Below are 22,746 nucleotides of genomic sequence, written 5' to 3' on the forward strand. Positions count from 1 at the left end.
GTGAACCATTCTTGATACACACGGGAAACTGTTGTGTGAAACCCAGAATCATTTCAATTCGTGACACTCAAACCGGTGTGTCTGACACCTAACGTAAACTCACCCCGTTCCGTATAAATGTGTGCAACCACGACATTCAAAAGAAGCTGCAAAGAAAACTAATGGGACTGTAGCGACTGTTGACTTCAAAATCTGGGGTGTGAACTACGTTTCTATTCAGGCGTTGATCGACATGGTAATGGCTCTATAGTATTGGAGAAAAGTTGAGAACTGACCCTCCGTTACAACGTGACGTGTCATGTCGTAACGTACAGCACGTGTAAAGCAACTATTTCTGTCTTACAATCTCTCCACCAGGTGTAGCACTTCTTTCATCGTTTAAAAACAAGAAAGGGACAGGGTAAGGGGGATACCTAGTCATTTTTTGCGTCGTCCCTGTAAGCGATCATTACTCTCAAAAGACAATGTTTACTTCTGAAGATCACTTTAGCAACGCCCTAAAAACCCGATTTCAAATTCGACACAAACATTCAAATAGGTATGTAATGACCCATTATATTAACTCTTTATAGTGTTTTATTTACATTTTAGAGGCGATAAGGTGATAAATTGGACAGATCGAGTGACAAAAGGCCGTTTTCCCACAGGTGATCTCCTTCTCACTATCACGCATTAGTTTCGCTTCCCCACCCGCCATTTTTAAAAAGACCCGATGGGGCTCATTGCCTTCTTGAATTATGCAGAAACGGGCAGCGTGAAGGTCATGTCATTTATTTTGTTGGAAAGGGGAGAAATTGTGCTTTACTATGGTATTAACATTACAATTGATCTGGAAGTATTATGTTTTTGGGGCGCTAAAATAAGGTCAATTGTATGGACCAAGGCGATGTACAAAAGTGAGTGAGTTTACGTTACTACCATACCCCATTCAAAGGCACATATCTTTTCTTGCCCATACACCCTCTGAATGGCACACATACAACCCATGTCTCAAGGCTTAAAAATCATTTTTTGACCTGTTTCCTTCCATCTACACCAATTTTAAGTGAATTTAACAGGTGACATCAATAAGGGATCATGTCTTTCAGCTGGTCAGTCTGTCATGGAATGAGCAAGTGTTCCTAAGGTTTTGGATACTCTGTGTGCAGTAGAAGTTTAAACATTTGCTATATTCATATTGCATGATTTTTCAAATAACATCTGTCCCTTCCCAGAGACCAACTGCAGAGTACAAAAGCCTATGACTTAGTGGCTGTCTATCCTAAAACAGAGAAGTTGTTTCGTGTAAGTACATTTTTCAGCATCATTATCCACTACTGACAATGTATGTTAGGATAACCTTCTGCTCATTTTGGTGTTCTACTTGTTTCAATAGGCGGCTTGCATGACATTCGATGTTGACATCATCTGTGTAGCAGTGACAGAAAAACAACCCTTCTCCAGTAAATGGGGTAAGTATGTATACAGTGCCTTGCAAAAGTATTCACACCATTTGGTTTTCTTCACATTTTATTTTTACAGTGGGATTAAAATTGATGGGGTTTTTTTGTCAACAATCTACACACAAAGTACTGTCAGTGGAATTATTTTGTTAATTTTTTTTTTAGATAAATTCATAACTACAATATAGTCATTGCATCAGTATTCATCACCTTTGTTTTGGCTAGCCTAAATTAGTTCAGGAATAAAAATGTGGCTTAAAAAAATCACATTAAGTTACATGGACTATGTGCGAAATAATAGGGGTTGACATGATTTTTGAATGACTAACCCTTCCTCTGTCCCCCATAAATACATTTGTAATATCCCTCAGTCAAGTATTGCATTTCAATCACAGATTCAACTACAAAGACCAGGAAGCTTTTCAAAAGCCTCATGAAGAAGGGCACTAAGGTTATATTGCAAAGGATTACACTTTTTGGCCTGAATGCAAGGCCTTATGTTTGGGGAAAATCCAACACATCACTGAGTAACTGCCTCATTTTCAAGCATGGTGGTGGCTGCATCATGGTATGGGTATGCATGACATTGGCAACTATTGGGGAGTTTTTATAGGATAAAAAGAAACAGGGTGGTGTTAAGGACAAGCAAAATCCTAGAGGAAAACCTGGTTCAGTCTACTTTACACCAGAGACTGAGAGTTGAATTCACCTTTCAGCAGAACTATAACCTACAACACAAGGCCAAATAATGTTCCTGACTGCCCAAGTTACAGTTTTGACTTATCTGCTTGAAAATCTATGGCGAGACATTTAAAATGGCTGTGTAGCCATGATCCCTAACATCTTGACAGAGCTTGAAGAATTATGAAAATAATTATGGACAAATATTGCACAGTCCAGGTGTGAAAAGTTCTTATAGACTTACCCAAGAAGACACAGCTGTAATCGATGCCAAAAGTGTTTCTAACATGTATGGACTCAGAGGAGCTGAATACTTATGCAACAACTATATTTTAGTTATATCATATACTAAATATAATTTTTCTTCCACTTTGACATTAGAGTATTTTGTGTATCCAAGGGGTCTGAATAGTTTTTCAAGGCACTTGTCAGTATTTGAATTAACAACTTATTTGGTGACTCACTTGCGTCTTATTTCTTTTGGTTGGAGTGGATACCTTTTTTTTTATATAGTAAAAGTGATGTAACTTATTCTTGTTGAAAGAGGTGTGTTCTTTGAAATAAGTTACGCACCTGCAATCCGAGACTCCACCATGAGAAGATACACCATCGCAAATTCCATCAGTCTCGTGGAGATGTGCAAAGGAAAGGTAAACAAATACACCCCATCGCGGTTCATTGTTCACCTGTTAATCCACCTGCCATTTTCAAACGGTGCGTGTAACCGCAATGTTTTCTTTCAATTAGAATGTAACTGTGACGAGCGGGGCAGAAAAGGTACGATCGAAATGAGATTGTCATCTAAGAGGGTAAGACTATCATATGAACCTTGAGCACGTTAACATCATCCTGAAATGAACTTTACTAATGTAAATGTGTCTTGTGTCCCTCCTCCTTGTTCAGTCCCTTGAGTTGAGGGGACCCTACGACATTGGCAACTTGTATCCTTACATTACCTTCTACAGTACTTGATGTAGGCTACTAGAATAGAGTGCAGACTTATGCAGGTGTGATGAGGCCAACCTGTGTCCGTGCTGTTGTCCTGAATGAGGTCCAGAGGCCTACTTTTTGGCCTGGCAAATCTGCAATCTCCTCCAACTGTCGCGCTGTCCACTTACATGGAGGTGAATAGGCTGCTGTTTATTGGTCAATCAATTGAATACGTTGTGTCAAATCACAAATGTTATCTTCACTTGGGCTACTCACTGTCCCGTTTAACCATCTATGGAATGTTATGTTTTTGTAATTTATCAAATAACACAGTCATTAAACTATATTTACTACATGTTGATCAGTCTCAAAGCAGAATTTGTGGCACAAGGGAACCAATTAATGTACTGTGTTGTCATTCCAGAAACAAGAAAGACTGCCTTGGGTATTGTACACACTATGAAGAAAGAGCAGCCATTGAGAGACAGGAGGATGTTCCAGCCTCAGAGGGCTAAGATTGAGACTGCATAGTAGAAAGTAAAATACTTTCGGATGAATAGAGAATGTGTTTATGTAAATGCCCTTTTATGAATATCTTTGTGTTAATGTGACTGTTTTCTAATGGTCAGTGGTTATATAGTTTGTCATGGATTAGCAACTATGATGATGCTTGTTCCTTTTAGACAAAGGAATCAAATTCAGATAGCAAAGGCAATGCTGTCTATTTAATACATTTACAGATAAACATGTAGTGGAAACATTGCAGTTACTTCAGGAAGTGTATTAATACTACACAAGCATTTTCAAATCCTGTATTCTCACTGACTACCACAAAACCAGGTTGAAGCCACAGGCTTGCTTTCTGCGGAACAGTATTGTTTTGTGACTATCTTTTTATATTAAAGAGAAATTAAGAATGTATTAATTCAGTCATTTCTTTCTAAAAATGTGACTGTATACTATAGTCATGCTGATGTCATAAGGCAAGTCACATTTTCCAAATGTTGCACTTTCTCTTTCCCCCCTCATAGTTCATTTGTCAACCTTTAGCATTTCAGACTTCCAATAAGCTGCCTATAAAGAAACAAACATCCCTGGGAGCAAATGCAGTTAGCTCAAAGTTCCAGACCAAACCTCTGCTAGTTCACAAAAATTGACTCCGGTCCTTGAAGTCAGCCTAGCGTAAATTACACCAAAGATTATCTATTGACAAGACAGTCGTGTGACGGGCTTATCTCCCGTGGACAGATTTTGGGCTGAGTACATCCTCTCCCTTCGCCTCTTCATCTATGATGAAACCTTGGAGGCTGTATGTCTTTAATCAACAGATAAATAATCACTTTGACAACTACTCTGCACAAAGGAACTGGGCTATCTTTCGCTGTTATCTACTCATTCTGAGTGAGTTCCGACCTGTATAAAATGCAATTTAATTGAACAGGACTTTACTTGACTTGACAGGAGTTTTTGCATCATCCTTGAAGTTGCTGAGAATCGATTTAGCCCCACTCTGCCACTCCAGAGTGCTATCCAATGCTGACTTTCCCACCTGTGTTGGAGAAAAACAAAGATGCATTTATCTCAATAGTAGTTAGTGGTATGTTACAGCAATAACCTTTGACTGATGTTTTCTTGTGATTAAATATTGGGTGTATTTCTTCTGATCTCAGATAAAATCTTACTCATCACCACAAGATGGCACCGTGTTCATGGATAAATCCTGTCACCTTTTGCTATCACTAGTATGATTCTCTGACTACATGATGCATGTAAGTTAGTAAAATACTTACACAATTCTTGAGTTTTGGATTGGCTCCATGAAGCAGGAGTAGTTGGATGATTTTGAATCTGTTCAGTCTCACTGCATCGTGCATGGGAGTGTCTCCTTCCTGTGTAAAATAAATAAATAAACAAAACCATAGTTAAAGACCCATTACATTGGTGTTTCATACTTAGTTAAGCAATAAGGCCCGGGGAGGTGTGGTATATTACCGATATACCACAGCTAAGGGATGTTCTTATGTACAACACAGAGTGCCTGGATACAGCCCTTACCCGTGGTATATTGGCAATATACCACAAACCCCGAAGGTGCCTTATTGCTATTATAAACTTGTTACCAATGTAATTAGAACAGTACACATTTTTGTGTCATACCCATGGTATACGGTCGGTCAGCTATACCATGGCTGTCAGCCAATCAGCATTCATGGCTTGAACCACCCAGTTTAAAATTCTGATTAGATTCTAAGGTATATATATCGGAGCAAATTAATTCCCACACTGAATGAGAATAACTCACCCTGTCTTTGGCATTGACGTCAGCTCCACAGTGGACTAGTTGTTCAGCACATTCATAGTGACCGGTTCTCACTGCAACATGAAGGGGAGTGCTGCGGAGCTAATGAATGAACAAAGAAACATTTACAGATGTAAGATCTTCATTTGATCACCCTGTTGCAGGATAACTTTCCTGCAATCTTGGAAATGTCAAACTTGTAGTGTGTTTAAGGTTTAGAGGCTTCTGAAGTTTGTATTTTCCACTTTGACAAACTTCATTCTCTCTTCCGGAAAATGTATCAACCCCTACAAAAAATGTAAATGAATTATAATCCACATTATTTCCCAGCTGTAACAAACTGGCTCAAATTAAGATCTGTAAGGATAAATCACATTGAACCTAATCTCAGTTCCAGGTTTGTCATGAGAGATTACATTGGCCCTGATGCATTTAGTCATATTTGTGTGTGTTCTGACCCACAGTGGCATGTTAGCGTTGTGTTCTGTAGTCTTACCTTATCCCTGGCAGAGAAGCTGCCGTCTTTGTTGAGCAGCAGTTCTAACACAGACGTGCTTCCTCCTCGGCAGGCAGAGTGGACAGCAGTAGCATCCAGCTAAATGAAGGCAACCAATGGGATTATACATTATACAAAAATCCACCTTGTTTTTCTCTGTTCCTTTCTCTCATCAACACCAACTGATTTTACAGTAAAGGATCAAAGACTGCAATATATTGCCAAGAGCTTGCCTCCCGTGGACCTGCAGTTATTTTTGAGCTTTTCCATTAAAGTACCTTGTCTTTGTACTCAATTGAAGCTCCAGCCTCCAGTAGCCTCTTCACAACATCCACGTGTCCCTGTGTGCAAGCTCTGTGCAGGCCTGTGCGTCTGAACTGTAAAGGCATAGGAAGGAGGACATTGCATTACAACCTACATTACACACGATGACACAGCTGAGCTGACATGCATTGGCAAACTTCAGCTTGGTCGGTGTTGTCTAAACACTCACATTGTCACAAGCGTTGATATCTCCCGATTTTTCCAGATACCTTTCGATCAATGGCAGTTTGTTCTCCTCGCAGGCCTTGAAGAAATCTTCCTCATTCACATAATAAGGCTGCAAAGAGAGATGGTGATTCAGCTGAATGTAGCCAGGGGCGGACTGTCAGAAATGCCAGATGGGCTAGTCCATTTTTAGCCCAGTGGGCCTGTCTGACTTGTTGGGGGGGGTTTACGCAAAATAATAATAATTTCACTAATAATGGGTGCCTCAAGGAAAAAATTGTCCAGTGTGTTATAAATGCCAGGGCCAATTTCTGGTCCCTGTCCACCCCTGAACGTAGCAGTTACTTAGTAGTTATCAGTCTTCTTATGCTGGGTCAAATCTTATTAATTGCCTCTATTCTTAAATCTCAAATTCGATTCTTTATCAATTCAATTCAAGGGGCTTTATTGGCGTGAAGTAGATAATATACAAAAGTGAAATAAACAAAAATTAACAGCAAACATTACACTGACAGAAGTTCAGAAAGAATAAAGACATTACAAATGTAATGTATATATACAATGTTGTAACAATGTGCAAATGGTTAAAGTCATCCTACTCAACTACTAGGCCTGTCTTACCACAGTCTCAGGTGGGGGTGGTGGCTTGCGAACTTGTACTCTTCTCGCTCTCTTTCTTGACTTCCTCAGTTGCAGAATATTCTGGAGGTCATCAATTGTCTCTAACCTCAGATGTCCAGATTTGTCTACCTGCAGAATCAAACATTTCAAGTAGAGAGATGCTATACATCTTTCCCTCCTATAAAGTTGCTTCGCAACTGGGGATTTAATACTTGGTACCATGATCTTTATGATTACTCTTTTTGTGCCAAAACTACTGCAGCAAATTCACAGGGTTTCCCAACCAAGATTCAAACCGCAACCTTATGTCTGTCAATTCAACACATAAACATACCTCATTAGGGCTGAACCTCTTAACAAGATCGCTGGCATTGCACTAAGGATGCTACGATAGTATTCGACTTACATTTAAATTCAAGGGGACATCCGTGTTAGCCAGGCTGTCCTTGTGAGATCGCAGGTCATCTTGTTTCTCCTGGTTAACTGATATCTCGTATTCTCCCTCTGAATAGTCCGCTTCTCCAGGCTCGCATTTTTTGGCGGTAACCTTGAATACAAAACACTGTATTAGGAATATGTGAGCAACTGAGACAATCCTGTGTCCTGTGACCCCATGCCCATTGGCATCTGTGATAGAGGGAGTGAGTAGAATACACCCAACAGCAGGTGTAAGAAGGCTTTTCACAGAGAATTTCGGTCTTCATGTGATTATCGTTCTCAAACTGTTACTGTAGGAGTTAATATTCATCTCAGAGTTGTTGAGGTTGCAGCTCAGCATCATGAACACAGTCCAACATCCAAAATCCTAATTGCAGACTCTAACCCTAAATTCTTTGCTACTGTGGTCATTCTGTGGATCACAATAAAAATCTAGTGGAACGAAAGCAGATAGCTTTCGAAAAATTGCCAGAGAAATTGTTACATACCACTCCACTGTCGGAGCTAGGAACACAAGCATTTCGCTACACCCGCAATAACATCTGCTAAATATGTGTATGTGACGAATAAAATTTGATTTGATTTGAAAAAGACATAAAGACCCACTCTTTGAATACCCATCAGCTCAAATCCCCAGTCAATGGTCAGTGTCAACTGTCTGTGTTCTACGGTTGCAGGCCTCAGTTCAACGTCTTATATGTATTTGAAGCTGGCAAGCAATGAGATCATGTTCTAACCCGGGATTCTCGCCTGGCTCCGCCACAGGGCAAGGTTTCCTGTCACGGCCCGGCTGGCACGTTTGGGAGAAGGAAGAGGTGAGCTGAGAAAGCCATGGGACTGAGTCGGATGCCTTTGGCTGCCATCGCCTCTATCAGTCAGTACCAGGAATGGAAGTGAAACCTGAATTGCGGAACCAACTCTATGACTACATGCCGCCATGCACGGTGACCAAAGGCTCCAGTCATGTAATGGCCTTCCACTCCCCCCTCAAACAGTAGTTCCCACCAACAGCTGGCCCCGGGCCCAGTAGCCTCTGCCACATAGAACATACTGTAACTACAACCCTCAGCTACGACACAGACAGGACAGGAAGAGATGACTTAGTAGGGTTACAGCATCCAAACATCTATTTATACAAATCAATGACTTGTGTTTTGTGTTCTACTACCCCGTGACTTATTATGTACAGACTGATATGAGTAGTTGTTTGTTTCTCAGTGGGTCTACTGACTGACGGACGGACGGACTGCATTTTCTGTGTCGTTTTTATCGTATTGGATTTCTGTACCATTGCATTACTTACACTGGTCAATACAATTATTACTACCTGAAACTCACAGGAGGTTGATGGCACCTTAATTGGGGACAATGGGCTTGTGGTAATGACTGGAGTGGAATAGATGGAATGGTATCAAATAGATGATTTCCATGTGGTTGATTCCATTCCATTTGCTCAGTTCCGGCCATTATTATGAGTCCTCCCCTCAGCAGCCTCCTGCCCTTAAACTATTTTTATTGGAGCCGGTGATAAATCAAATTTTATTTGTCACATGCTCCGGATACATCCTTACCGTGAAATGCTTACTTACAAGCCCTTAACCAACATCGCAGATTTAAGAAAATAGAGTTAAGAAAATACTTACTAAATAAACTAAAGTAATAAAAATATATAAGTAACACAATAAAATAACAATAACGAAGCTATATACAGGGGGTACCGGTACCGAGTCAATGTGAAGGGGGTACAGGTTAGTCGAGGTCATTTGTACATCTTTCTACTGAGTCACATGGATGGGCTAGGTGTTTAACAGCTGTCGTATTTTTACAAGCACACACTAATCTGTAGAGCTCAAAATGAACAAGTGAAACATAGCTAATTTTTAATGGTTACACCGGACTAATCCAGCCTGTCACAATTACCTTATTCCCATGTCCAATTGACAAATAGCACCATAAATGTTATCTTTAGCAATGTGGGTGGCGCAGTATTCAGGCATGTCTTAATTATACTAAGAATATGTCTCAGTGACACAGAACATTAAGATGTAACCATTACATCTACATTTAAAATGTGTCTCTTGCCCTGACATAGAAGAGACTACTTTATTAGGACTTTGACGATGTCTGGAAAGACCATACCAGGTGCTAGCATGCCTCTTAAAGATCATATTCATTCTAAAGGACAAACAGCACTTTATCCTCTTTTTAAAAAAAATAGTTGCGATACCTGCTCCCAAAGATACTCTCAGTTTTCTTTCTTAAAACGTTGTGCAGTAGGCCTAATAGTTATTTAACTTTTCACTGAAGTGAGATTCCATGATTGGGAACATTTTAGAATCTCCACCTGTTCTTGTTTTGTATCTAAGTGCCTGATTGATTCACATCGATTGGAACTTGAATAGTCTACCCTGTTGATGTAATACCATGAACTGCACATGTGTTTACAGGGCAGTGGGTGGACATGGTTGCACCTCAATTGCTCTCTGATCAAGTGATCATTAATCCTACCATACATCACAATGAAAACTTTAAATATGTAACACAAACCAATGTGATTACTATTATAATAATAACTTCACAAATATTTGCGCAGTATTTGTAGTATAATTAAACAAGTGCAGATGAAAATAAAACTAGCCTGGTGAAACCAGCCTGTTCTCGGAGTTCACCATTCAATTTGACCAGGCTAGAAAGAAAAACATAAGACCCACAAACACTGAAAGCCAAATATAAAAACATCCAAAAGCTTAAAGATCAACATTCAAGTAGTGCCATGGATATAATCAGTATACATATTTGATTACAGTAGATATTATAATCCATGTTTGTACCAAACCCCTCACAGCTACTGTTGAGAACCTTTACAGCAATGCTGGTTGATTTGACAGGCTATAAAGCAACATTTTGTCATTGTATCATCAACCAACATTGCACATCATTATTGTCAAAGTTTAAGTTGTTTGATTAAGTTGTTTGATTATATGAATACCGTATATTTACATTTTCTGCAGTGGCAGGATCCATGGCCTCAAGTTGTCCCTGCAAGGGTCTCCCTCTACCTGCAAGTATAGTTTCTCAGTTCAGCCCTGTATTGACAGGTGAGGGGGATATGATCTCTTGTGCCGTCAGATCAAAATCTTACTCCTGTGGGGAGGTTGGCCCTCTTGAAAACATTGCTTTACAGCCTGTCTGCTACATCCAGCCAATCACATCCCACCCTCATCACTTACCCCTAACGTTGGAACAACCGGGAGATACGTCACTCCAGCTTACCTCCATCCTCATTTGGCAAGATATGTTTTTTTTTGCATTTCTCATCTTTAATCTCCACTAAGTGTTTTTGTTTATTTTCTTAATTTTTTTTAAAACAGTGTCATACTTTCTTTTGTTACAGGAAAAAGTCACTCCTTGAAAATGTTTATCTGATGGTAGTTGAAGATGTAAACCAGGCAAGAGTGAGCTATCAACATAAATGGGTGACAGGACATCGACGTACATAAGGACTGAGATACAGTTTCAGAACAACATACAAGTGAACAAGATATTTTCATGTTGTCAAGTTGTAAAAGTGTTGTAAGTCATGAGCCACGGCATGAGTGGAATAACAAGCAAGCAGAACAGAAACAAAACCCTTGACCCGAAAGCTAAAAAAAAAAAAATAATAAATATTAAACCTATTTATGCAGGATAGTTTGTTAGGTCTCTTGCTCGGAGACTGCAGCAAACAGAGTAAAGTAGTAAAAAAGTTTTTAAAAAGTTAGCAATTTTATGAATTATTTAATGAATTATTTTAAAGGTTTGGTTGTTTTTAAATCAATAAAGACTGTGCTCTGTTTTCCAGTTTAAACACGTACAGCATAGTGGTAATGGGATTTAGAATGACAGGGCTGGTTCCCCAGACTCAGATGAAGTCTACTCGACATGGACTAAAAAGCACTTTAAATATAAAATCTCCATTGAAAAAGGTTTTAGTCCAGAAGTAGGTTTTCAGACATGAAAAGTCAGACATTGTCCAATAAATATTACTTTATCATGAGGTAATGTTCTTTAAACTCTAACTGAAGTGGCAATCCTATCTCTGGCATGGTTGGCATACTTTTTGGATAGGGAATGTTGAATAGGACAATAAAACTATAAATAATATGGCAGACATAAAAAGACCACCAGCACAGGGATCAGGGGTGAAGTTCTGCCTCCTTGACCATCTTTCCTCCCCTCAGAGTGTCATGTGGATTCTTGTAAAACTAAATCTGTAATGCAACACAGCTGAAGGGCCAGTCTCTTTGCATATCAATACCTCTCATTCCTTGACCCTTTAACTGGTTATACCATCTGCTCTGTGCCTTTAGAGAGGGCCAGGTGTGTCAGATCACCCACCACCCACCTTGACATAAAACAGAGTTTGTTCCGTGCTATCTTCATCAAATTTCAGGGACGGTTGAATAAGTAGGATTGATTGCACATCTTAGAATTCAAACAATGATTGAGGAAAGCACTGAGATTCAGTTGTGTTTGATCTGAGGCACAGCACACATTTTAAATTACTCTGGAGTCTGGACATGTGAATGTGGTTTGATGATGCCATGGAGTTGTGTTGTATGTTGTGTGTAACTTAAGAAATGCATGTTGTTTTAATGGCGCCGGAGAGGATGGCTGCCATTTTATTGGCTCTTAACCAACCATGCTATTTTGTTTGTTTTTTCGAATTGTTTGTAATTGGCTTTGTACATAATGTTGCTGCTACCGTCTCGTATGACCGAAAAGAGCTTTTGGACATCAGAACAGCGATTACTCACCTTAAATTCGACAAATAATTTAATGAAAGGGATGTACTCCAGACACCCAAACAGGCCCTCATCCCGGTCATTTGCAGGAGAAAGAGACGGAAGAGGTATCGCGGAAGGAGATTGGGGTGCCTTGCTGAGGATCCACCGACAAGTGGCTAATCTGCCTTTGCCATCGGTCCTATTGGCCAACGTACAATCGCTGGATAATAAATTGGACAAACTAAAAGCACGTATATCCCACCAATGGGACATTAAAAACTATAATATCTTATGTTTCACCAAGTCGTGGCTGAACGACGACATGAATAACATTCAGCTGGTGGGTTATACACTGTATCTGCAGGATAGAACAGCAGCCTTTGGTACGACAATGGGTGACGGTCTATGTACAGTGCCTTGCGAAAGTATTCGGCCCCCTTGAACTTTGCGACCTTTTGCCACATTTCAGGCTTCAAACATAAAGATATAAAACTGTATTTTTTTGTGAAGAATCAACAACAAGTGGGACACAATCATGAAGTGGAACGACATTTATTGGATATTTCAAACTTTTTTAACAAATCAAAAACTGAAAAATTGGGCGTGCAAAATTATTCAGCCCCTTTACTTTCAGTGCAGCAAACTCTCTCCAGAAGTTCAGTGAGGATCTCTGAATGATCCAATGTTGACCTAAATGACTAATGATGATAAATACAATCCACCTGTGTGTAATCAAGTCTCCGTATAAATGCACCTGCACTGTGATAGTCTCAGAGGTCCGTTAAAAGCGCAGAGAGCATCATGAAGAACAAGGAACACACCAGGCAGGTCCGAGATACTGTTGTGAAGAAGTTTAAAGCCGGATTTGGATACAAAAATATTTCCCAAGCTTTAAACATCCCAAGGAGCACTGTGCAAGCGATAATATTGAAATGGAGGGAGTATCAGACCACTGCAAATCTACCAAGACCTGGCCGTCCCTCTAAACTTTCAGCTCATACAAGGAGAAGACTGATCAGAGATGCAGCCAAGAGGCCCATGATCACTCTGGATGAACTGCAGAGATCTACAGCTGAGGTGGGAGACTCTGTCCATAGGACAACAATCAGTCGTATATTGCACAAATCTATGGAAGAGTGGCAAGAAGAAAGCCATTTCTTAAAGATATCCATAAAAAGTGTTGTTTAAAGTTTGCCACAAGCCACCTGGGAGACACACCAAACATGTGGAAGAAGGTGCTCTGGTCAGATGAAACCAAAATTGAACTTTTTGGCAACAATGCAAAACGTTATGTTTGGCGTAAAAGCAACACAGCTGAACACACCATCCCCACTGTCAAACATGGTGGTGGCAGCATCATGGTTTCGGCCTGCTTTTCTTCAGCAGGGACAGGGAAGATGGTTAAAATTGATGGGAAGATGGATGGAGCCAAATACAGGACCATTCTGGAAGAAAACCTGATGGAGTCTGCAAAAGACCTGAGACTGGGACGGAGATTTGTCTTCCAACAAGACAATGATCCAAAACATAAAGCAAAATCTACAATGGAATGGTTCAAAAATAAACATATCCAGGTGTTAGAATGGCCAAGTCAAAGTCCAGACCTGAATCCAATCGAGAATCTGTGGAAAGAACTGAAAACTGCTGTTCACAAATGCTCTCCATCCAACCTCACTGAGCTCGAGCTGTTTTGCAAGGAGGAATGGGAAAAAATTTCAGTCTCTCGATGTGCAAAACTGATAGAGACATACCCCAAGCGACTTACAGCTGTAATCGCAGCAAAAGGTGGCGCTACAGAGTATTAACTTAAGGGGGCTGAATAATTTTGCACGCCCAATTTTTCAGTTTTTGATTTGTTAAAAAAGTTTGAAATATCCAATAAATGTTGTTCCACTTCATGATTGTGTCCCACTTGTTGTTGATTCTTCACAAAAAAATACAGTTTTATATCTTTATGTTTGAAGCCTGAAATGTGGCAAAAGGTCGCAAAGTTCAAGGGGGCCGAATACTTTCGCAAGGCACTGTATATTTGTAAACAACAGCTGGTGCACGATATCTAAGGAAGTCTCAAAGTTTTGCTCGCCTGAGGTAGAGTATCTCATGATAAACTGTAGACCACACTATCTACCTAGAGAGTTTTCATCTGTATTTTTTGTAGTTGTCTACATACCACCACAGACCGATGCTGGCACTAAGACGGCACTCAATGAGCTGTATACCAACATAAGCAAACAGGAAAACGCTCATTCAGAGGCGGCGCTCCTAGTGGCCGGGGACTTTAATGCAGGGAAACTTAAATCAATTTGACCTCATTTCTACCAGCATGTTAAATGTGCAACCAGAAGGAAAAAAACGGTAGACCACCTTTACTCCATACACAGTGACACAAGCCTACTACACGAGCTAAATAACTTATATGCTTGCTTCGAGGCAAGTAACACTGAAACATGCATGAGAGCATCAGCTGTTCTGGACGACTGTGTGATCATGCTCTCCGCAGCCGATGTGAGTAAGACCTTTAAACAGGTCGACATTGACAAGGCCGCAGGACCAGACAGATTACCAGGATGTGTACTCCAAGCATGCGCTGACCAACTGGAAAGTGTCTTCACTGACATTTTCAGCCTCTCCCTGTCTGAGTCTGTAATACCAACATATTTCAAGCAGACCACCATAGTCCCTGTGCCCAAGAACACTAAGGTAACCTGCCTTTTAAGATGACGCCGAAGGGCCTCCCGGGTTAAGTGGTTAAGGGCGCTGTACTGCAGCGCCAGCTGTGCCATCAGAGTCCCTGGGTTCGCGCCCAGGCTCTGTCGTAACCGGCCGCGACCAGGAGGTCCGTGGGGCGACGCACAATTGGCCTAGCATCGTCCGGGTTAGGGAGGGATTGGTCGGTAGGGATCTCCTTGTCTCATTGCGCACCAGCGACTCCTGTGGCGGGCCGGGCGCAGTGCGCGCTAGCCAAGGTTGCCAGCGGCACGGTGTAGCCTCCGACACATTGGTGCGGCTGGCTTCCGGGTTGGATGCGCGCTGTGTTAAGAAGCAGTACGGCTGGTTGGGTTGTGTATCGGAGGACGCATGACATTCAGCCTTCGTCTCTCCCGAGCCCGTACGGGAGTTGTAGCAATGAGACAAGATAGTAGCTACTACAACAATTGGATATCACGAAATTGGGGAGAAAAAGGGGTAAAATGAAAAAAAATAAAAATAAAAAAGATGACGCCGAAGAGGATTGCTGACCTTTTACATGACCGTTTTACATGTCCGTAACAAAATGTGCTATTTTGTGTGTTTTTTTGCGTTGTTTGTAACTTATTTATTTATTTATTTTGTACATAATGTTGCTGCTACCGTCTCTTATGACTGAACATAACTTATGGACATCAGAACTAGGATTACTCACCACGCACTGGAAGAAGCTTTTTCCTTTAAGAGTCCGACGAGAAAGATATACTGCTCTCACCGGGAACAGGCCCAGATCCACGTCATTTGCGTGAAGAAAATACAGAGTAAAAGAGGACACGGATCGGGCTGCCTTTGAGAATCCGTAGGTGAGCAAGTAAACTCCCATTGCCATCAATTCTACTTGCTAAGATGCAATCATTGGAAAATAAAACTGATGACCTACGATTACGATTATCCTACCAAAGGGACATTAAGAACTGTAATATCTTCTGTTCACCTGATTTAGAATTCCTCACAATCAAATGTAGACCGCATTATCTACCAAGAGAATTCTCTTCGATTATAATCACAGCCGTATATATCCCCCCCCAAGCAGACACATCGATGGCTCTGAACGAACTTTATTTAACTCTCTGCAAACTGGAAACAATTTATCCGGAGGCTGCATTCATTGTAGCTGGGGATTTTAACAAGGCTAATCTGAAAACAAGACTCCCCAAATTTTATCAGCATATCGATTGCGCAACCAGGGGAGGAAAGACCTTGGACCATTGTTACTCTAACTTCCGCGACGCATATAAGGCCCTGCCCCGCCCCCCTTTCGGAAAAGCTGACCACGACTCCATTTTGTTGATCCCTGCCTACAGACAGAAACTAAAACAAGAGGCTCCCACGCTGAGGTCTGTCCAACGCTGGTCCGACCAAGCTGACTCCACACTCCAAGACTGCTTCCATCACGTGGACTGGGAGATGTTTCGTATTGCGTCAGATAACAACATTGACGAATACGCTGATTCGGTGTGCGAGTTCATTAGAACGTGCGTTGAAGATGTCGTTCCCATAGCAACGATTAAAACATTCCCTAACCAGAAACCGTGGATTGATGGCAGCATTCGTGTGAAACTGAAAGCGCGAACCACTGCTTTTAATCAGGGCAAGGTGTCTGGTAACATGACCGAATACAAACAGTGCAGCTATTCCCTCCGCAAGGCTATCAAACAAGCTAAGCGCCAGTACAGAGACAAAGTAGAATCTCAATTCAACGGCTCAGACACGAGAGGCATGTGGCAGGGTCTACAGTCAATCACGGACTACAGGAAGAAACCCAGCCCAGTCACGGACCAGGATGTCTTGCTCCCAGGCAGACTAAATAACTTTTTTGCCCGCTTTGAGGACAATACAGTGCCACTGACACGGCCTGCAACGAAAACATGCGGTCTCTCCTTCACTGCAGCCGAGGTGAGTAAGACATTTAAACGTGTTAACCCTCGCAAGGCTGCAGGCCCAGATGGCATCCCCAGCCGCGCCCTCAGAGCATGCGCAGACCAGCTGGCCGGTGTGTTTACGGACATATTCAATCAATCCCTATACCAGTCTGCTGTTCCCACATGCTTCAAGAGGGCCACCATTGTTCCTGTTCCCAAGAAAGCTAAGGTAACTGAGCTAAATGACTACCGCCCCGTAGCACTCACATCCGTCATCATGAAGTGCTTTGAGAGACTAGTCAAGGACCATATCACCTCCACCCTACCTGACACCCTAGACCCACTCCAATTTGCTTACCGCCCAAATAGGTCCACAGACGATGCAATCTCAACCACACTGCACACTGCCCTAACCCATCTGGACAAGAGGAATACCTATGTGAGAATGCTGTTCATCGACTACAGCTCGGCATTCAACACCATAGTACCCTCCAAGCTCGTCATCAAGCTCGAGACCCTGGGTCTCGACCCCGCCCTGTGCAACTGGGTACTGGACTTCCTGACGGGCCGCCCCCAGGTGGTGAGGGTAGGCAACAACATCTCCTCCCCGCTGATCCTCAACACTGGGGCCCCACAAGGTTGCGTTCTGAGCCCTCTCCTGTACTCCCTGTTCACCCACGACTGCGTGGCCACGCACGCCTCCAACTCAATCATCAAGTTTGCGGACGACACAACAGTGGTAGGCTTGATTACCAACAACGATGAGACGGCCTACAGGGAGGAGGTGAGGGCCCTCGGAGTGTGGTGTCTGGAAAACAACCTCACACTCAACGTCAACAAAACTAAGGAGATGATTGTGGACTTCAGGAAACAGCAGAGGGAACACCCCCCTATCCACATCGATGGAACAGTAGTGGAGAGGGTAGCAAGTTTTAAGTTCCTCGGCATACACATCACAGACAAACTGAATTGGTCCACTCACACAGACAGCATCGTGAAGAAGGCGCAGCAGCGCCTCTTCAACCTCAGGAGGCTGAAGAAATTCGGCTTGTCACCAAAAGCACTCACAAACTTCTACAGATGCACAATCGAGAGCATCCTGGCGGGCTGTATCACCGCCTGGTATGGCAACTGCACCGCCCTCAACCGTAAGGCTCTCCAGAGGGTAGTGAGGTCTGCACAACGCATCACCGGGGGCAAACTACCTGCCCTCCAGGACACCTACACCACCCGATGTCACAGGAAGGCCATAAAGATCATCAAGGACATCAACCACCCGAGCCACTGCCTGTTCACCCCGCTATCATCCAGAAGGCGAGGTCAGTACAGGTGCATCAAAGCTGGGACCGAGAGACTGAAAAACAGCTTCTATCTCAAGGCCATCAGACTGTTAAACAGCCACCACTAACACTGAGTGGCTGCTGCCAACACACTGACACTGACTCAACTCCAGCCACTTTAATAATGGGAATTGATGGGAAATGATGTAAATATATCACTAGCCACTTTAAACAATGCTACCTTATATACATGTTACTTACCCTACATTATTCATCTCATACGCATACGTATATACTGTACTCTATATCATCGACGGTATCCTTATGTAATACATGTATCACTAGCCACTTTATACTATACTATGCCACTTTGTTTACATACTCATCTCATTTGTACATACTGTACCCGATACCATCTACTGTATCTTGCCTATGCTGCTCTGTACCATCACTCATTCATATATCCTTATGTACATATTCTTTATCCCCTTACACTGTGTACAAGACAGTAGTTTTGGAATTGTTAGTTAGATTACTTGTTATTACTGCATTGTCGGAACTAGAAGCACAAGCATTTCGCTACACTCGCATTAACATCTGCTAACCATGTGTATGTGACAAATAAAATTTGATTTGATTTGATTTGATCTTATGTTTCACCGAGTCGTGGCTGAACGACGACACAGATAATATAGAGCTGGAGGGATTTTCAATGCACAGGCAGAACAGAGAATCTACGTCTGGTAAGACGAGGGGTGGGGGTGTGTGTCTTTTTGTCAATAACAGCTGGTGCGCGATGTAATATTAGACATCGATATGATAAGCTGTACACCACACTATCTACCCAGAGAGTTCTCATCTATATTATTTGTAGCCGTCTATTTACCACCACTTACCGATTCTGGAACTAAGACTGCACTCAACCAACTCTATAAGGCCATAAGAAAACATGAAAATACTGACCCAGAAGCGGTGCTCCTAGTGGTCGGGGACATGAATGCAGGCAAACTTAAATCACTTTTACCAAATTTTTACCAGGATGTCACATGTGCAACCAGAGGGAAAAAACTCTAGACCACCTTTACTCAACACAGAGATGCATACAAAGCTCTCCCCCGCCCTCCATTTAGCAAATCTGACCATAATTATATCCTCCTGATTCCTGCTTACAAGCAAAAACTAAAGCAGGAAGTACCAGTGACTCGTTCAATACGGAAGTGGTCAGATGACACGGATGCTACGCTAAAGGACTGTTTGCGAGCAGACTGGAACATGTTCCGGGATTCATCCAATGGCATTGAGGAGTATACCACCTCAGTCATCGGCTTCATCAATAAGTGCATTGACGACGTCGTCCCCACAGTGAGCTTAAGTACATCCGCATTGAGATAAAGGCTAGAGCTGCTGCTTTCAAGGAGCGGGACACTAATCCGGCCTATAAGAAATCCCACTGTGCCCTGGGACGAACCATCAAACAAGCAAAGCATCAATACAAGATTTAGATTGAATACTACTACACCGGCTCTGAAGCTCGTCGGATGTGGCAGGGTTGATAACTATTACAGACTACAAACGGATACCCAGACGTGAGCTGCCCAGTGACGCGAGCCTACCAGATGAGCTAAATGCCTTTTATACTCGCTTCGAGGCAAGCAACACTGAAGCATACACGAGAGCACCAGCTGTTCTGAAGGACTGTGTGATAACGCTCTCAGTAGCCGATGTGAGCAAGACCTTTAAACAGGTCAACATTCACAAAGCCGCAGGGATTTGAGTACACATGGATTACCAGGATGTGTACTCAAAGCATGTGCAGACCAACTGGCATGTGTCTTCACTGACATTTTCAATCTCTCCCTGACTGAGTCTGTAATACCTACATGTTTCAATCAGACCACCATAGTCCCTGTGCCCAAGGAAGCGAAGGTAACCTGCCTAAATGATTACAGACCCGTAGCACTCATGGCGGTAGCGTCCAACACCATAGTGCTCACGAAGCTCATAGTGCTCACGAAGCTAAGCTAAGGACCCTGGGACAAAACACCTCCCTCTGCAAACTGGATCCTGGACTTCCTGATGGGCCGCCACCAGGTGGTGAGGGTAGGTAGCAACATGTCTGCCATGCTGATCCTCAACACTGGGGCCCCTCAGGGGTGTGTACTTAGTTCCCTTCTGTACTCCCTGTTCACCCACGACTGTGGGGCCAAGCACGACTCCAACACCATCATTAAGTTTGCTGACAACACAACCGTGGTAGACCTGAACACCGACAAATAGGGAGGAGGTCAGAGAACTGGCAGTGTGGTGCCAGGACAACAACCTCTCCCTCAATGTGAGCAAGACAAAGGAGATGATCATGGACTACAGGAAAAGGTGGGCCGAACAGACCCCCATTAACATCAGCGGGGCTGTAGTGGAACGGGTCGAGAATTTCAAGTTCCTTGGTGTCCATATCACCAACGAACTATCATGGTCTAAACACACCAAGACAGTCGTGAAGATGGTACGACAAAACCTATTCCCCCTCAGGAAACTGAAAAGATTTGTCATGGGTCCTCAGATCCTCAAAAGGTTCTACAGCTGCACCATCGAGAGCATCCTGACGGGTTGCATCACTGCCTGGTATGGCAACTGCTCGGCCTCCGACCGCAAGGCACTACAGAAAGTAGTGGGTATTGCCCAGTACATCACTGGGGCCAAGCTTCCTGCCATCCAGGACCTCTATACCAGGCGGTGTCAGAGGAAGGCCCCAAAATTGTCAACGACTCCAGCCACCCTAGTCATAGAGTGTTCTCTCTGCTATCGCACGGCAAGCGGTACCCGGAGCGCCAAGTCTAGATCCAAGAGGCATCTAAACAGCTTCTACCTCCAAGCCATAAGGCTCCTGAACATCTAATCAAATGGCTACCCAGACTATTTGCACTATTTTTGGTTAAGGGCTAAGGGCTTGTAAGTAAGCATTTCACTGTAAGGTCTACTACACCTGTTGTATTTGGTGCATGTGACAAATTTGATTTGATTTGTGTGTAACTTAAGGCATGCATTGTGTCAAAGAGAGTGGGTGAGAATCATGTGACCCTAGACTGCTGCTGCGCTGTGTAAAGACAGCAACACACAGAGGAAATATGCAGAACACCCTGTGTGTGTGTGTGTGTGTGTGTGTGTGTGTGTGTGTGTGTGTGTGTGTGTGTGTGTGTGTGTGTGTGTGTGTGTGTGTGTGAAATAGAGGGTTATGCATGCAATACTGTAGAAGCAGCAGGTGATGCCTGTCAAATGTGATGGAAAGACTCGCCTCATGTCAAATATTGATACATCACATGGGGATGGGGTTATAGGGTAAGTGTGGACAGTTATAGATGTGTCAAAAACAGAGGTATAGTCACATGAGATAGAAAATTGTTTGGTGATATAAATTAATACAGGACCAGCCACAACTAATTGTCACTCAGTAATTTAAAGAAAATAACAAATGTGCATATTATGTCATTTACTGTTTGACATGTTCTTACCATAAAAACACCATTCGCCTCCTCAAACTCTTCCTCCTCATCATCAAACAGGGACAGGGTGTCCCAGAGGGCAGGCAGCTTAATCACAGAAATGTCGGATCCTAGATAAAAGGACACATAACTCGTTAAAATGAAGATTATTGTTAGGAATCCTGGGAGGGAGACATTTTCCAGGTGGCCATTTGGTATTTGGTTGGTGGGAAAAAAAACAATGGGAAACAGGAACATTGTCAATGCAGCCAGCCAATTACCTTGCAAAAATGCAAAGCCTCACAAGTGTGGTTGATCTCTCTTTGGTCAACGTGGTGTTGCATACTATCTAATGATCATGGACTATCTTCCTATGTGAAGCTTTCATAATATACCCTAACAGAATGGAGATGTTTATGTGTGTCCTCTTACATGACATGGTAACTAAACAAGCAGGCTAGACGTGCTGAATGTGCAATGGACAGGAATGTGAGGCAATCTACTGGGCATACCACGTCATTCCAACGTGGAAAAGTGGGTAATATTTGGTTGAGACGTTAATCAATGAGTTTTCAACCTTTATTCACCCACTCAAAAAGACAGGCAGAAGTTTGTTGAATTCCCATTGTGTTATCACTATGCTTTCAACCATCCAAAAGCACAACCAGGGGGCAGTGCCCCTGTGACAACAATTTTGGACCCCCTTGTGGCCCCCCTAAATGTGGAGTATGAAATCATTTTTACATAACAAATTTTTACTATCATTCTTTTTTTACATCGGTTATTAGACAGTGGCAACGATGATGATTATGAACATGGTCTTTTGCCTGCTAATGCCTGCAATGCAGTGAAGAAAACGATGACAACAATGACATCTAATGTAACTGGCCCCTCTAACAGTACAACTGGCCCCAGCTTGCCCCAGAAGTTTACATACACTCAATTAGTATTTGGTAGCATTGCCTTTAAATTGTTTAACTTGGGTCAAACGTTTCGGGTAGCCTTCAACAAGCTTCCCACAATAAGTTGGGTGAATTTTGGCCCATTCCTCCTGACAGAGCTGGTGTAACTGAGTCAGGTTTGTAGGCCTTGCTCGCACACGCTTTTTCAGTTCTGTCCACACATGTTCTATAGGTTTGAGGCCAGGGCTTTGTGATGGCCACTCCAATACCTTGACTTTGTTGTCCTTAAGCTATTTTGCCACAACTTTGGAAG

At 42.6% G+C, this 22,746-nt stretch overlaps 1 protein-coding gene and 1 pseudogene across 3 annotated transcripts; one reads left to right on the forward strand and one right to left on the reverse strand.

Moving 5' to 3' along the window:
- The first annotated feature begins 1,082 nt into the window (after positions 1 to 1,082).
- Positions 1,083 to 3,584, forward strand: LOC139367984 (ribonuclease P protein subunit p30-like; annotated as a pseudogene).
- LOC139367983 (ankyrin repeat domain-containing protein 1-like) lies at positions 1,542 to 21,656 on the reverse strand. 3 transcript variants are annotated; one of them, XM_071106437.1, is made up of 9 exons: positions 21,562 to 21,656; positions 7,365 to 7,505; positions 6,959 to 7,087; positions 6,342 to 6,449; positions 6,127 to 6,225; positions 5,849 to 5,947; positions 5,356 to 5,454; positions 4,844 to 4,942; positions 1,542 to 4,602 (listed from the first exon to the last, which is right to left on the reverse strand). In XM_071106437.1, exons 1-9 carry the CDS (start codon positions 21,562 to 21,564, stop codon positions 4,483 to 4,485), a joined length of 897 nt encoding a protein of 298 aa, XP_070962538.1. In that variant the 5' UTR covers positions 21,565 to 21,656; the 3' UTR covers positions 1,542 to 4,482. The 3 variants fall into 3 exon arrangements, with proteins under 3 accessions (XP_070962538.1, XP_070962536.1, XP_070962537.1); XM_071106435.1 differs by lacking the exon at positions 21,562 to 21,656 and adding an exon at positions 10,397 to 10,420 and having other exon boundaries at positions 4,253 to 4,602; XM_071106436.1 differs by lacking the exon at positions 21,562 to 21,656 and adding an exon at positions 8,003 to 8,067 and having other exon boundaries at positions 4,253 to 4,602.
- Between the last annotated feature and the right edge of the window lie 1,090 nt (positions 21,657 to 22,746).

Source organism: Oncorhynchus clarkii, chromosome 16, assembly GCF_045791955.1.
Source record: "Oncorhynchus clarkii lewisi isolate Uvic-CL-2024 chromosome 16, UVic_Ocla_1.0, whole genome shotgun sequence".
Taxonomy (NCBI): Eukaryota; Metazoa; Chordata; class Actinopteri; order Salmoniformes; family Salmonidae; genus Oncorhynchus; species Oncorhynchus clarkii.

What these genes read in the sequence shown, in the direction of transcription:
- LOC139367983 (XM_071106435.1), bottom strand. Translation starts at nt 10,420, where the DNA reads ATGGATCCTGCCACTGCAGAAAAT. An exon ending in ATCCTGCCACTGCAGAAAAT is followed by an intron (nt 7,506 to 10,396) that starts GTAAATATACGG and finishes TTTGTATTCAAG; the next exon opens with GTTACCGCCAAAAAATGCGA. An exon ending in ACGTCAATGCCAAAGACAGG is followed by an intron (nt 4,943 to 5,355) that starts GTGAGTTATTCT and finishes TATTTTACACAG; the next exon opens with GAAGGAGACACTCCCATGCA.